The 15,852-nt window shown below is 39.7% G+C and overlaps 2 protein-coding genes across 2 annotated transcripts; both read left to right on the top strand.

Moving 5' to 3' along the window:
* The first annotated feature begins 10,790 nt into the window (after positions 1-10,790).
* LOC145008657 (uncharacterized) lies at positions 10,791-11,426 on the top strand. Its single transcript, XM_078967254.1, has one exon. The coding sequence runs from the start codon at positions 10,791-10,793 to the stop codon at positions 11,424-11,426; it is 636 nt and encodes a 211-aa protein (XP_078823380.1).
* A 46-nt stretch (positions 11,427-11,472) lies between these two features.
* LOC145008656 (uncharacterized) lies at positions 11,473-12,231 on the top strand. The gene has a single exon (XM_078967253.1). It carries the CDS (start codon positions 11,473-11,475, stop codon positions 12,229-12,231), a length of 759 nt encoding a protein of 252 aa, XP_078823379.1.
* The last annotated feature ends 3,621 nt before the right edge of the window (positions 12,232-15,852 follow it).

The raw sequence follows: 15,852 nt of genomic DNA, 5'->3' as shown, positions 1-15,852 counted from the left end.
AGACAGGTACCGAGGCCAGCTTTTGAGAAGATGGAGCGCATTCAAGACTCATCTTATTTTTTTGATATACATTATTTTTGGTGTCTATACTGTACAGAACACGCTTGTATTAAAATTATATATATTTAATGCAATGGATGATGTTGTTTGCTTATTTAAATTTACTGTGTTGTGATACTTACATGACGTCCTCCGCCCCAGAACGTTTCCGCCGTTCTTGGTTTTGGGGTGTGACAGATTGGTATCATAGCATTGTTTATAGTGAATCAAGTATATCAACCCATAAAAGATATACTAAACTATAAACCCATTTGGGATTAAAACACTCTGACCAAGAGTCTGTACTTAAAATACTAAAATATTTAATTAAGTATACTAGTCTACATTCATACTAAAACCAGTGTCACAACGACAAGAACAAAAGTATTACGATTGTTAAATATCACAGGTAAGCTCGGGGATATATGGTCAGTCCTGGGAATGGCATAGCCTGATCAACTATGCTGGTCCGAGGAGTGATTAGCATATGCCCTAGAATGGTTGTGATGTGTTAACAAGTCTAAAAACTTACCAACAATACCACAAGAAGATCAATAGAACCTAAACTTAAAATACTATAGGTGTATTTTGTACTACCAACTATTTGTATACTATATCTTTATCCCTCTCTTCTCGCGTAGATTTAAATGGCTGGATTCCATCACGGCGACCTGTACTTTCCAAATGTAGGCAACGCAGGATGGCTCGAAGCAGAGTCTGACGATGAACACCAAATCCTGTTGGATGATCATCAAGCTGAAGGCTTCTCAGATGGATCAGACTCTGAGCCCGAAGTCAACAACCTACCTCCAGTAGGTCAAGCCCCGAACAACAACCCTCGACCAGCTTTTCTAGGTCCCACTCCCTTGTGGGTAGATAACTTGAATCGCTGGAGTGACGAACAGGGTCAACCCTTACCATACTTTGGGGACCGAACCTTTTACAACGTCAGCGATGGTGGCTCTGCTGACCGAGCTCTACCTGTCATTATCCGTAGAATAGCTCGTAATGTCGAGCAAGGTCGACCAGCCATCGACCGGGTCGTGGAGATTGATGCCAACTCTGGTGTCAACACAGTCCGCATTCACCGTCTCGAAGAAGACATGGAATGGACCCGGAGAACCAATGAAACCCTACAACAACGTCTGGTTGCCTCTCAAGCAGAAGTCATGGAACTTCAAGCTCAGCAAAGGGCTCATGAACGACACCTTCAAGAGGTGGTACGTCAAATGAGAGACCTCAGGGTTCTCCCGAGGAATACTCATCGCCGTTAGATGATGTCTGGTACATCATTATCTTTTGGGTTAAGGATTAGCCTTTAACATTTGTGCTCTAAGTAGCACTTATCTGTAAAATATTCCTAACTTTCAGTACTCTAATTAGGAATCTAAGAACTGTCAAACTTTCCGTATGGTATGATGTAAGACCTACTGTTAGGTCAATTTTCATTGAACTCGTTACATCAGTAATACCAGTATTATTGACAACTACCTACTCTGTGGGAAGAATCTTTACATTTGGGTTTTCCTACACATCCTTCTGGTTATGAACACAAACACTCATTCAATTGTTGGGCTATGGTTAGTTACTCCATGTGTCATTACTTGCAAATTGATTCTTACCACTTTTCTCATCTTTATAAACTTATAGCTGAAAGATGCCTCCTCGCAAATCTACCCGGAATAACCCTACACCTCCACCACCTCCGGTCATCGATACAGCAGCCCTAAATGTTGCCGTAGCTGCAGCAGTGGCAACTGCCATGGCACAGTATCACTCTACTGATGCCAGCAGAGGTGGAACCCTGGTTAACTCCATTCCGGTTGAAACTCCTGTGCGCTCGAGAGAGTGCTCTTACAAGGATTTCACCAACTGCAAGCCGAAGTCCTTTCATGGGACTGGGGGAGTCATTGCTCTCTCGCAATGGTTCGAGAAGACTGAATCAGTCTTCGAAATTTGTTCTTGCCCTGCTGCGAGCAAAGTCAAATATGTCGCATGCACCTTCGAAGGGAAGGCACTGACGTGGTGGAACAGCCACGTTAAATCTCTAACTCTCGTCGTGGCCAACGACATAGGCTAGGATACATTGAAAGACCTCATGATTGAGGAATACTGCCCGAGGGGCGAGATCCAGAAACTAGAGCAGGAGCTTTGGAGCCTGACCATGAAGGGCACCAACATTATTGCTTACACTGCCCGATTTAGCAAACTGGTGGCCCTTTACCCTAATATGGTTCCCACTGAAGAGAAGAAGATTGAAAGGTACATATGGGGTCTAGTGCCTCCGTATCAGGGGAATGTCCTATCATCAAACCCCGCTACCTTCGACAGTGCCAAGCGACTGACATAGCGACTCATTGACCATGGTGTCAAAACCCCTGCAACCACAACAACCCTAGCCATCTCAGAACCCTCCAAACCCGCTGACACCAAGCGGAAGTTCTGGGATGACAAGAAGAGGCAGCGAGCTGCCAAGAAGTAGCAAATTGTGGCAGTACATGCCGCGGTAACCCCTGCTGCTACTGCTCCGACAAAGCAATATGCTGGAAGTTTGCCAAAGTGCAACAAATGCAACTTCCACCACAACGGCCCCTGCCGTGAAATGCAGTGCTCTAACTGCAACAGGAAAGGACACACCGTCCGTTTCTGTAAATTCCCGGCGCAACCAATCACACAAGTCCCTGGCTCTGGCGCGAGTCCAACTTGCTATGGATGTGGCGAAACAGACCACTACAAGAGGGACTGCCCCAAAGCGATAAATGTTGGAGGAGCAGGGAGGGTACTAGCTATAGGCCACGGGGAAGCAGTCGCTGACCCGACAGTGGTGACTGGTACGTTCCTCCTCGATAACTCCTATGCATGCATTCTGTTCGATAGTGGAGCGGAGCGAAGCTTTGTAAACCACAAATTTGCTCACATGCTTAAACCACAACCACACGCACTTAAAGAACAATTCACAATAGAAATGGCTAATGGAAAAACAGAAAACACCAGTAGCATATACTTAGGATGTATCCTAACCCTAGATAACCATTCATTCCCAATCGACCTCATGTCGGTCTCAATAAAAAGCTTCGACGTTATCATCGGCATGGATTGGTTGAGTCTTCATCGCGCCGACATCATGTGCTTCGAGAAAGCAGTCCGACTAAACCTTCCGTCTAATGAAACTCTTATAGTCTACGGCGACAAACCTGGTGTGAGTCTTCGCATTATATCAAGTATTCAAGCATAGAAATATCTGCGCAAAGAATACCACGCATTCCTTTCTCACGTCGTCGACACGAACCTCGAAACGAAAGAACTCAAGAACATTCCAGTAGTGAGCGACTTCCCCGACATTTTCCCAGAAGAACTACCTGGATTACCTCCGCAACGACAGGTCGAGTTCAGAATCGACTTAGTCCCAGGAGCTACCCCAGTAGCCAAGTCGCCCTACCACTTAGCACCAGCAGAGATGCAAGAATTATCTGGTCAACTTAACGAACTACTCAGCAAGGGCTTCATAAGACCAAGCTTCTCACCTTGGGGAGCACCGGTCTTGTTCATTAAGAAGAAAGACGGATCATTTCGTATGTGTATCGACTACAAAGAACTCAACAAACTGACGGTCAAAAACCGTTACACTCTGCCTCGCATAGACGATCTATTTGACCAACTGCAAGGGGCGAACTATTTTTCCAAAATTGATCTAAGATCTGGATATCACCAGTTACGGGTACTAGAGGAGGATGTTCCGAAGACAGCCTTCTGAACTCGTTACGGACATTACGAGTTCGTGGTGATGCCATTCGGATTGACCAATGCGCCAGCAGTCTTCATGGACCTAATGAACAGAGTATGCCGACCTTACTTGGATCAGTTCGTCATCGTTTTCATTGACGACATCCTGATCTACTCCCGAAGTAAGGAAGAGCATGGCGATCACCTACGACTAGTTTTAGGAACTTTACGAACGGAGAAACTTTATGCGAAGTTCTCGAAATGTGAATTTTGGATCCGAAGAGTCGAATTCTTAGGACACGTGGTAAGCGAAGAGGGAATCCACGTGGACCCATCCAAAATTAAAGCCATTGAGAACTGGTCAGCACCCAAGACGCCGACATAAATTCATCAATTTCTAGGTCTTGCTGGCTACTACCGCAGATTCATTCAAAACTTCTCCCGAATAGCGAAACCTCTTACAACCCTGACCCAGAAAGGCGTGGCCTTTGACTGGGAAGAGAAACAAGAGAGAGCGTTCCAAACGCTCAAGCGAGCCTTGTGCACCGCACCAATACTATCTCTCCCCGAAGGGATAGAAGACTCCGTAGTCTATTGCGATGCATCGAACCAAGGGCTCGGGTGTGTTCTGATGCAGCGAGGTAAGGTCATTGCCTACGCCTCCAGACAGTTGAAGACACACGAAGTTAACTATACGACCCACGATCTTGAACTGGGAGCATTGGTGTTTGCTCTGAAGATCTGGAGACATTACTTGTATGGAACGAAAAGCACTATCTTTACCGACCACAAGAGTTTACAACACATATTCGATCAGAAGGAGCTCAACATGAGACAACGACGGTGGGTCGAGCTACTTAGTGATTACGAATGCGATATTTGTTACCATCAGGGTAAAGCCAACGTAGTAGCAGACGCCCTGAGTCGGAAAGAATATCCTGGTCGCAAAGTCAAATCATTGTCAATAACCATCCATTCACACTTGTCTAATCAAATTCAGGCGGCCCAACTTGAAGCCATGAAACCTGAGAATGTGACGAGTGAATCCCTCAGAGGAATGGACAAGAATTTAGAAGCCAAGGGTGACGGAACCTTATACTTCATGGACCGGATCTGAACACCGAAACACGGTGGTTTCCGAGACTTAGTCATGACCGAGGCGCACAACACTCGGTATTCCGTCCACCCAGGTTCAGATAAGATGTATCTAGATCTTAAAAAGCTATACCGGTGGCCTAATATGAAAGCAGAGATTGCTACCTTCGTAAGTAAATGCCTTACTTGCGCAAAGGTAAAGGTCAAGTACCAGAAGCCCTCTGGTTTACTGCAACAACCAGAGATTCCAGAATGGAAGTGGGAGCGGATCACTATGGATTTCATAACCAAGTTGCCCAAGACAACGGGTGGACTTGATACCATATGGGTCATCGTTGATAGATTGACCAAGTCTGCACACTTCCTGCCTATCAAAGAAACCGACAAGATGGAGAAACTTACGAGAACATACATTAGGGAAATCGTACGACTACATGGTGTGCCTATATCCATTATCTCCGATCGAGATAGTAGGTTCACCTCAAGATTCTGGCAATCACTGCAACATTCCCTAGGAACAAGGCTGGACATGAGCACAGCCTACCATCCACAGACCGACGGACAGAGTGAGAGGACGATCCAGACTTTAGAAGATATGTTGCGTGCTTGTGTAATTGACTTTGGAAAAGCGTGGGATACCCATTTACCCCTCGTCGAATTTTCCTACAACAACAGTTATCACACGAGCATGAAGGCAGCACCATTCGAAGCCCTCTACGGCCGAAAGTGCAGATCCCCTCTGTGCTGGGCTGAGGTGGGTGATACCCAATTAGCTAGGGGGAAAGCTTCCGACAATACTCTCACTGGTCCGGAAATCATTCGGGAAACGACAGAGAAGATCGTTCAGATTCGTGAACGATTGAAAGCCTCTAGAGACCGACAAAAGAGCTACGCTGATAAACGAAGAAAACCTTTGGAATTTCAGGTGGGAGACCGAGTCCTTCTCAAAGTCTCACCCTGGAAGGGCTTGATACGCTTCGGTAAGCGTGGGAAGCTTAATCCTAGGTACATAGGGCCTTTCGAGATTCTCGCATGAGTCGGCCTCGTAGCTTAAAAACTTGATCTACCCGACACACTTCGTAACGTACATTCTACATTCCACGTATCTAACTTGAAAAAGTGTCTGTCCGACAAGACTCTCGTAATCCCACTCGACAAGATCGAGATCAACGAGAGCCTCAACTTCGTGGAAGAACCTGTAGAGATCATGGACCGTGAGGTCCAGCAGACGAAGCAAAGTCGTATCCCTATCGTGAAGGTTTGCTGGAACGCCAAGCGAGGATCGGAATTCACTTGGGAACGCGAGGATCAGATGAAACTGAAATACCCTCATCTTTTCGCTTAGTTATTTGTAACTTCTTATTTGCTTAAATTCTAATTTCGGGATGAAATTCCTTCTAACGGGGGGATGATGTGACAACCCGAAATTTCCATTTGTACGAACATTATCTATTCAATAGAAGCTAGTCCAGTTTCAGTGATTTTCAGACTTGTCCGAACAAGTTTGTGTACATTAGGGTTTACATTTCTGGATATAACGGGAGAGTGGATGCTCCTGTATTTGTGAAACTTGAACATTGTAAGTTTCATAATGTTATAGTCCGACTTCCAGAATAAAATTATTTTCTGTCAAAATATTTCAGGACTATAAATAGATTTCTGAATTTAATTAATTCATTATTCACAATTCCAACTATAGAAAAGCCAATTCTCTCTGACGGATCTTCGGGTTTTCATCCCGGATTGTGAGTCTACTTTCCTAAATGTGTTTTAATGTTTGTTAAATGCTTTATAGCATTGTTACATGTCCAAAATCATCCAAGATCATAAGACTTTTGGAGTTTGCAGCCAAGGGTTTCTTGGACCGTAAACCCCATTTCCAAGGGACAAAGTGTGCCCTAATCACCCCCTAAAGCTTAAGGACTTTAACAACTAATGCTTGTGCTTAATTTGGACACCAAAACACTTCAAGATCTTAGGTTTTTAGGAGTTTACGGCCAAGGAACTCTCTTGGGCCGTAAACCCCTTTTTCAATGGCTAAGTGTACCACAAACACCCTTAAGGCCTTAAGACTATTACCCTTGAATACCTAGGACTTGAATGAGGAACAAATGACATCATAATCACTCCTTAAAGGGAGTTTACGGACAAGGAACATATCTTGGGCCGTAAACTCCAAGTGATGACATAAAAGTGTGCCTCTTGTCCCCTTTAACCTTAGATAAAAGCATGGAAGCTATCCTACACATGCAAGGGCCTCAAAAGAATTAAAACCAACACCCCATAGGAGTTTATGGCCGTAAACTCTAGGGGATATGGTCCTTTGGCCGTAAACTCCCCAAAGGAGCATTCCAAGGCCTTAAACTACTTCAAGTATTATTCCAACAAGACTAGGCTTATTCTAGGACCAATATAACACCTCAAAACACCCAAAACCACCATGTGAGGAGTTCATGGCCGTAAACCCATGGGTTCATGGCCGTAAACTCCAATGGGTGGGGTTTGTTGGGTGGTGAACTCATATACAAGGCCATTTGTGCTTTAAACCCCTTTTGCCTTGTCCCGTATCAACTTAGATGCAACCATTAGGACCTATAACACTTATATAAAGTGTATACATGTTCCTAAGTGTCTTAACTTACTTTTTTAAGTTATTATTTGGCTAATTAGTTATATATATGCTTATTATATGATAACTAGGCTCGAACGTGTGAACAAGTCTCCGTTTGCCACCTAGCACTGTACCCGATACATCAATCCAATCTACTCACCACAAGTGAGTTCATACCCCTTTAATCAACCTTTGAAATACTTTTAAATGTTTTAAATACTTTATGGGGGGGATACAAGTCAAATACTTATGGTTATTACATCAATCACATGTGATTGCATTAATCACATGTGATTAATAACTAGAAAAGCAATGATTTTATCACTGTTCAACTGTTTATCAAACTGTTTCACTTCAAAATGTTTTACAAACTCTTTTTACTTATCAAATGATTTTATTAAACTTTGTTTTACTTCTTATAAATTGCATGCCAATATATGTATATATATATATATAAGCAATGTTTAAAGGGCTTAGGAAGGCCATCCGCCCTATTTCCTTTTCGCGCACTGAGATGTGGTCTGGTGGGATTTCGGGTGACCATCTGAGGGTCGTTTCCATATTAGTTATATATCATATATACATGTATAGACATAAAATTACTTCCATATTCATATTTATCAGTACATCAATAGCTAGTTACCATCGGGGTAACACAATACATATACAATGATGCTAGAAACAATACATATACAACTATACTAGAAACAATACGTATACAATGATGCTAGAAACAACACATATACAATGATGCTAGAAACAATACATATACAATGATGCTAGAAACAATACATATACAATGATGCTAGAAACAATACGTATAGAATGATGCTAGAAACAATACATATACAACTATACTAGAAACAATACATATACAAGAATACTTTATTTATTGTGATTTAAATCGGAGCATGACTTAACTGTCATGGCTCGAGTTGTAGCTAGAATTCTCTTGAAGGGAGAGCGTGAGTTTGCGTATAGATCTATACTGGATTGACAATCCTACACCTTGCTGCTAGCTACAGCCGGACCTGCAGGTCTGCGGGTGCCAAACGTCATTCCGTTATTACGACCATTCATTATGTCGTTGTTACTTGTCGATAGTATGGTGCAATTTATCACGTAATGCCTTAATATAAATCCGGTTTAAGGTAGTTAGTACAACAGTAGTTCTTATAATACAAGGCTACAGTACTACAATGATTTACCCATTACATATTTTTAGTGATAACCTCACTTAAACGTAAATGTACAAACTATATTTTGTTAAATGATAGTTACACTTGGGAAATTACACACTTTACATCAAACGAGCATACAAAACAATTAAGTCTTGGTAGAAGGCTACTCTAATAGAAAATATAGGTTTTTCTGAGAGATTCAAACTTTTACAAACAATTGCAAACCTTTACATACATTTTACAAACTTATACTTGATACATGTTCAAACATTTTTGAATGACAAATACCGACACTAAAATACTTATGAACTCACGAGCTTAATGCTGATAAACTCTTTCAAAATAACTTGTATTCTCATGTCATCAGTAGACAGGTACCGAGGCCAGCTTTTGAGAAGATGGAGCTCATTCAAGACTCATCTTATTTTTTTGATATACATTATTTTTGGTGTCTATACTGTACAGAACACGCTTGTATTAAAATTATATATATTTAATGCAATGGATGATGTTGTTTGCTTATTTACATTTACTGTGTTATGATACTTACATGACGTCCTCCGCCCCAGAACGTTTCCGCCGTTCTTGGTTTTGGGGTGTGACAGGAACTCACTAAGCTTCGTGCTTATAGTTTTCAGTTTTGGTTTCAGGTACCTATTCTTCGAAGGGGAAGGAGCTCGCGCAGTGGCAGCACATCACACACACGCTTTGTATTCCGTACTATGAGATCTTCCTGGGGATTTGTACTCTGACTTTATTATGTTTTTATAACTGGTATCCAGACACGTACATCTTTTATGAAATGTTATGATTGGTGAATGTTTTATTTTAATGTTATGCTAAGTATGTGTATTTAAAAATGAAAGTTTTGGCTCGTATTTTTGGGGTGTTACAGAACTAAGAAGTAATTATGATCTCAGCATCTCAGATTGCAGATTTTCTGATTTCCTTAGATGCACATTCTTGTTTTTTTTTATTTGAAGTGTCGAAAATAATAAGGTATTTTTGGATTTATGCTATGATATGATTGCAGATTTTGTGATATCTTAAAAGCATATTCTGATTTTTTTTCTTTGCAATCCAGTTTTTATACTTCTCTTGGTGATTAGAAATGTCGAAAATCTTAATCAAGAAGGAATCTATAAATTGGAAGTCATAAATAAGGTCGTTTCTTTTCTTTTCTATAACTTATGATGCCTCCTAGAATAAAAAAATATGCATCTGGATATGAAAAACGTAAGAAGAAACAAAAAATTGAAGAAGATAATAAAGCTCAAGCAAGATCTATGGATAAGTTTATAACAAAAAAAATACAAAACTTTACGGAAATTGAAACACAAAACGTTAATGAAGCTAATCTTGATAATAATGATAACGATAATGTTAATGTTAATGATAATGTTGATGTTGATGTTGATGTTAATGCTAATGTTAATTTGAATGCTAGTGATAATGTTGATGTTAATGATAATCCTAATGTTGTTGATGATAATGTTGATTTGCACACTTTTGATATATTTGATCCAAAGAAATTAGGATGCTCTTGATTCTAATATGATAAATATTTTAGTATTGAAAGGTCCTAAAAGAGATTTGTCTATTACAAAAGGTCCTAATGATAAATATTTAAGAAGATTTTCTACAACATATTATACTAAAACTTTACCAAATTGGGGGAAAATGTGATAGAGATTGGCTTGTTTATTCTAAAGAAATTGATAAAAAGAATTTTGTTTTTGTTGTAAAATATTTCGAAAAGAAAAACAATTAGAAAAAGAAAAAGTTCATTGGAGACAAGTTTTGTTGAGAATTATTTCTATTGTGAAATTTCTTGCTAAACATAATCTAAACATAATCTAGCTTTTCGTGGTACTAATGAGAAATTGTATGAAGATAACAATGGAAATTTTTTAGGATTATTTAAAATGTTGGCTGAGTTTGACATGGTTTCTTATGACCATGTACAACGTATTACAAATGAAATTGGTATCCATAAACATTATCTTGGGCATAGGATACAAAATGAATTAATACTTTTGATTTCTTCACAAATAAAGTTTATGATTATTAAAAAAATAAAAAATGTAAAATATTTTTCAATAATACTTGATTGTACTCCCGATATAAGTCACCAAGAGCAAATGACTATTATTTTAAGATATGTAAATGTCTCGTCAAATGTTGTTTGCATTGAAGAATCTTTTTTAGGGTTTTTAGATGTAAATGATACAACCGGCCAAGGACTCTTTGATGTTTTACAAAATGACTTGAATTTGCTTGATCTTGACATTAATAATGTACGTGGCCAAGGTTATGATAATGGATCAAATATGAAAGGAAAACATCAAGGAGTGAAAAAAAAGGTTTTAGATATAAATTCAAGGGCTTTTTATACTCCTTGTGGTTGTCATAGTTTGAACTTAACTTTGTGTGATATGGCTAATACTTGTGGTAAAGCTAAAAGTTTTTTTGGAACAATACAACGTATATATACAATTTTTGCAAATTCCACTAAGAGATGGCAAATTTTAAAAGATAATGTGAAAGGGTTAACTCCTAAATCGTTGTCATCCACTCGTTGGGATAGTCGTGTTGGTAGTGTTAAAGCTATAAGATTTGAAATTTTCGATATACAAAAAGCTTTACTTCAAGTAGCCAAAAATGATAATGATCCAAAAATAACAAGTGAAGCTAAATCCATAGCAAAAAATGAACTTGGCAACTTTGAGTTTATATTGGCATTAGTAATTTGGTATGAAATGTTAAAACACTGTTAATTTAATTAGCAAACAATTGCAATCAAAAGATATGCTTATTGTTGCTATGGAAAAAATAAAGGGGTTGATTTCGTATTTTAAGGAATATAGAGAAAATGGGTTTTTAAATGCCTTACAAACTGCAAAAGATATTGCCTTAGAAATGGGCATTGATCTAATATTTCCTAAAAAACGTGAACCTAAAATAAAAAAACATTTTGATGAGATTTCAAATGATACTTCTTATAGTTTTTCACAATCCGCCCAAGAGAAATTTAGGGTTAAATATTTTATTTATATTGTTGATCAAGCAATTACTTATTTAACTACAAGGTTTCAACAATATCAACAATATGATAAAATATTTGGCTTTTTGTTTAATTCAGAAAAATTACTTTCATTAGATGATATAACCTTAAAGTCTTGTTGTATGTCTCTTGAAACTTCACTCAAGAAAGATGAACAATCGGATATTGATGAAAATGACTTATATGTTGAATTAAACTTACTTTTACATCTCTTGCCTAAGGAGAAACTGACAACAATTGATATTCTAAATTTTTTAAAACGCGTTGATTGTTTTCCTATTACATCTATTGCATATAGAATTATGTTGACTATTCCTGTTACCGTTGCATCTGCAGAACGGAGTTTTTCAAAATTGAAGATTTTGAAGTCCTACTTAAGATCTACAATGACTCAAGAACGACTTAATGGATTGGCTTTGATGGCGATTGAGCGTAACATGTTGGATAGAGTTACTTATGAAGATGTTATTGAAAAGTTTATTTCAACGAATATTAGGAGGATGCCTGTTTTCAAGTAGAAGCTTTTTTTTGTATTATTTTGAATGGAATTTTAATTTTATGTATTTGCAATAGAAAATTAAATTATTATTTTTTTTGCTTAAAGTTTGAGATCTTTCAAATTTTAGGGCCTATTTTTTGTTAAATCGCACAGGGTCACCAATATCTCGGGGCCGGCCCTGATTAGAACCATTGGTATAGTGAGAAGATTCACCTCGCGCTGCTGAAGTCCCGCGGATAAAATCTAGTTGTTGGTTGTCAGGTTCCCGAACTGTCAATCATCAAAATGACACCCAATTAATAATTCAGTTCCAACACAACGATAATCTACACTTGGGGTAAATGGACCCTTTTACCCATAACCTAGCTTGGTTCACAACCAAGGTCCAAACTCACACCCTGAAGGCCCAAAAGCCCAATAGTCAACCAAGGCCTAACATATGGCCCAATTTTCCAAATTAGGCCCAAACCTCTATGTGGGCTTATCTTAAGGCCCAACCATATATTATAGTCCAACCACTTGGTATTTTGATGACCCAATATCTCATAATCATCAAGGCCCAATTATGGCCCAACAATTTCCCTTAGCCTATAAATATGTTCCCAATTGGCCCACAAAGGCCCACAACAGCTTAGTCCAATAAATGTCCCAACAAGCATCCAAACCCAATTAGGGATTTTCACATCAAATGACAATTAGGGTTAGGTGTTCCTACATAACCCATTAAGGACTTAATCCATTAAGTCCAAACATACAATGAAATCGGGCTTGAGTCATCACCTCACTCCAATGGTCCAAAATGGGGGTCCCGATAAGTCGAAACCAATAATCCCAAAATTAGGGTTTTCTAAACCCTAATTAGGGTTTCCAAACCAATCATAGCCCAATAGGCCTAAAACCAAGTCCTTATATCAGTTAGGGCTTCATTAGGCACGTTAGGTTTCATTAATTGGGCACCACCCACAACCACCTTGGGTAGTGGTGGTCAATGGCGGCTCACAGTGGCGGCCACCACCTCACGGTGGTGGTTTTGAGTTTTTTTTTTATTCCGACACGATTACAACTTTTACAAAGCAAAACCCCCAAAATAACACACAAACAATAATACAAACACACAAGCATAACCACCTTGTGGCGGCAGTCGGCGGTAGAGAGCGGCAGCCACCACCTCACGGTGGTGGCAGTGGGGTCTTCCTTCGGATCTTCAGCCAAGAAAAGCTCTTGTAGCCCTATACCATTGTAACACATGCATCTAAACACCATAACATGCACACATCCACCCCCCATGGTGGCTGGTGGCAGCAACGAAGTGATAGGAATGGCAGCCACCATGACTCAGAGCCCGAGTACAGAGGCTGAGATAGCTGAGATGAGTCGAGTACCGTATGCTTCTGCTGTAGGCTCGATCATGTATGCTACGACTTGTACTCGTCCTGATGTGGCCTTCGCATTGAGCATGGTCAACAGATATCATGGGAACCTTGGCAAGGCTCACTGGACTGCGGTAACGAACATTCTCAAGTACCTGCGGAGAACTAAGGACTGGGTCCTTACCCTCAATGGGAGTGATGACTTGAGAGTAGTAAGGTATAGTGATGCTAGCTTCCAGACTGATAGAGATAATTTCTGCTCTCAGTCAGGTTGGGTTTTTACCTTAAACGGAGGAGCAATTACTTGGAAAAGTTCCAAGCAGGAGACAGTGGCTAATTCAACTTGCGAATCAGAGTATATAGCAGCAAGCAAAGCAGCAAAGGAGGCTATATGGCTAAAGAACTTCATTGGAGACCTTGGAGTTGTACCAGCTATAAAGGAGCATATGGAAATTTTCTGTGATAGTGAAAGCGCAGCTGCCTTAGCCAAGGAACCAAGGGATCATTGAAGATCCGGATACATTGACTGGAAAATATCATTTTATCAGACATCAAAAAGAAGAAGGACTCCTCGTGGCAAAGAGGGTATCATCGGATGAGAACCCAATAGATCCCCTCATGAAGGGACTGGGTAGGATTAAGCATTGTAACACCCGAGTTTCAGGGCTAAGCACTTTTAGGCGATGTAATAGTCTAGGTCAACTATTGTAACTCTTTTTGAAGTAATAAAGATGAAATATTTGAATTCTATGTGAATTATGTGTATTTATGTGCTTATTACTTAATTATAAAGATATAATTAATAAAGAATAAAAATAAGCACCAAAATTAAAGTGTGAGATAAGTCTGATATCTTTACATAAAGTTGTAGTGGTCGAAACAAGGATTCTGGGGATATAAAGAACGCCGAAATACGATTTATAAAGAAGAAGTTATGACCTGTCGAAGTTTCGCGACGGAACCGGCACGACAATGTGAAGCGTAAAAAGTGAATTTACGATAAAAGACTTTTTAGCCTTAGTAATCTAAACCAAAGTCATAGAGTACCTTAAACTGAGAAAATCCATAAAAATAACATCCAAATCTGACTTCGTATGAGGAAGTTATGATTTTTCGAAGTTTCGGCTTAGCAGTGTACAACCCGAAGTTTGAATATTAGATCGAGCGGTTTTTATCTGACACAACCTAAACGAGAATCGAAGATCTCGTTAAGAGTAGTGTAACGATAAAAATATAGAAGAAAACGGACGTTGGATGAAGAAGTTATAAATTTTTAACGGACCAATCATGTCTCTGATTGTTAATAATATAAATTTTAAAATAAATTCAGAATTAGTCGATGGAGTCTAAATGAAAGTTGTAGAGTACGTTCCTGCCTTCGCGTGGATATAAAGAATGTCGAAAACGGAGCTCTTATAAAGAAGATACGAATTTTTGAAGTTAAGTGTGCAAATTGTGAGACTTGATGCGAGGTAGGCGATGTGGCAGCATCTAGACCGTCCATCGCTGATCAGTGCACGCTTCGGATTCGGACACATAGCCCCTCGCATTACGCCCCGTGTACATTCAGCCTTATATGGGTCCTGTCCGAGTGCGAGCCAGCTGTGCACCGCTGGCAACCCTATCCGAGACTACGCCCAGCGTAGCCCTCGGTACGCCCAGCGTAATCCGAGCTGTTGGCGCCTATAAAAGGGGTCCGAACTCTTCCGAAAATTTCACACCATTTATCATTCTCTCTCTAAATACTTTCTCTCTCTAAGTTCCCTAACCCCCCCCCCCCCTAAAAGCCTAGGTAAACCCCCTAGTCCCCGAAGGAAGCCCCGAGGCTCCCAGAGTCCCAAGAAAAAGGGTCTTTCGGTTTCGAAACGCTGCTCCAAGCAAAGCCCGATTTTCGTTAAAACCCGCTGTAAGTGAGCTACGCCTACACAACTTTTAATATAGCTTTTAAATAATTATAGTAACGTTATTAGGAACTTATAATGAGTACTTGGGCTATTATTATGAGTTAAAAAAAGTATTGCTTAACGCTTATATAATAGTAATAATAGCTAGACTATTAATTAGTCTCGGTGAATGATAGACTAAACCCTAGTGGTAATGATACTAGGTTTTGACGAAGGAAATTGTTTCAAGAGTAACGAAGTGTTGTCTAAGTTCGGAATCACCACCTTGACAGGTGAGTGCATAGTTACTTTCATCTTACACATAGATATGAAGTATTTTATATAAATTACGTGTTATGTGTGCATATTATCTGTATACCTGTCATC

This window comes from Lactuca saligna, chromosome 8 (genome assembly GCF_052625555.1).
Source record: "Lactuca saligna cultivar CGN05327 chromosome 8, ASM5262555v1, whole genome shotgun sequence".
Taxonomy (NCBI): Eukaryota; Viridiplantae; Streptophyta; class Magnoliopsida; order Asterales; family Asteraceae; genus Lactuca; species Lactuca saligna.
Note: the sequence above shows the minus strand (reverse complement) of the source record. Positions and strands in the feature narration are given on the sequence as shown.

What these genes read in the sequence shown, in the direction of transcription:
- LOC145008657 (XM_078967254.1), top strand. Translation starts at nt 10,791, where the DNA reads ATGACTATTATTTTAAGATATGTAAATGTCTCGTCAAATGTTGTTTGC.
- LOC145008656 (XM_078967253.1), top strand. Translation starts at nt 11,473, where the DNA reads ATGGAAAAAATAAAGGGGTTGATTTCGTATTTTAAGGAATATAGAGAA.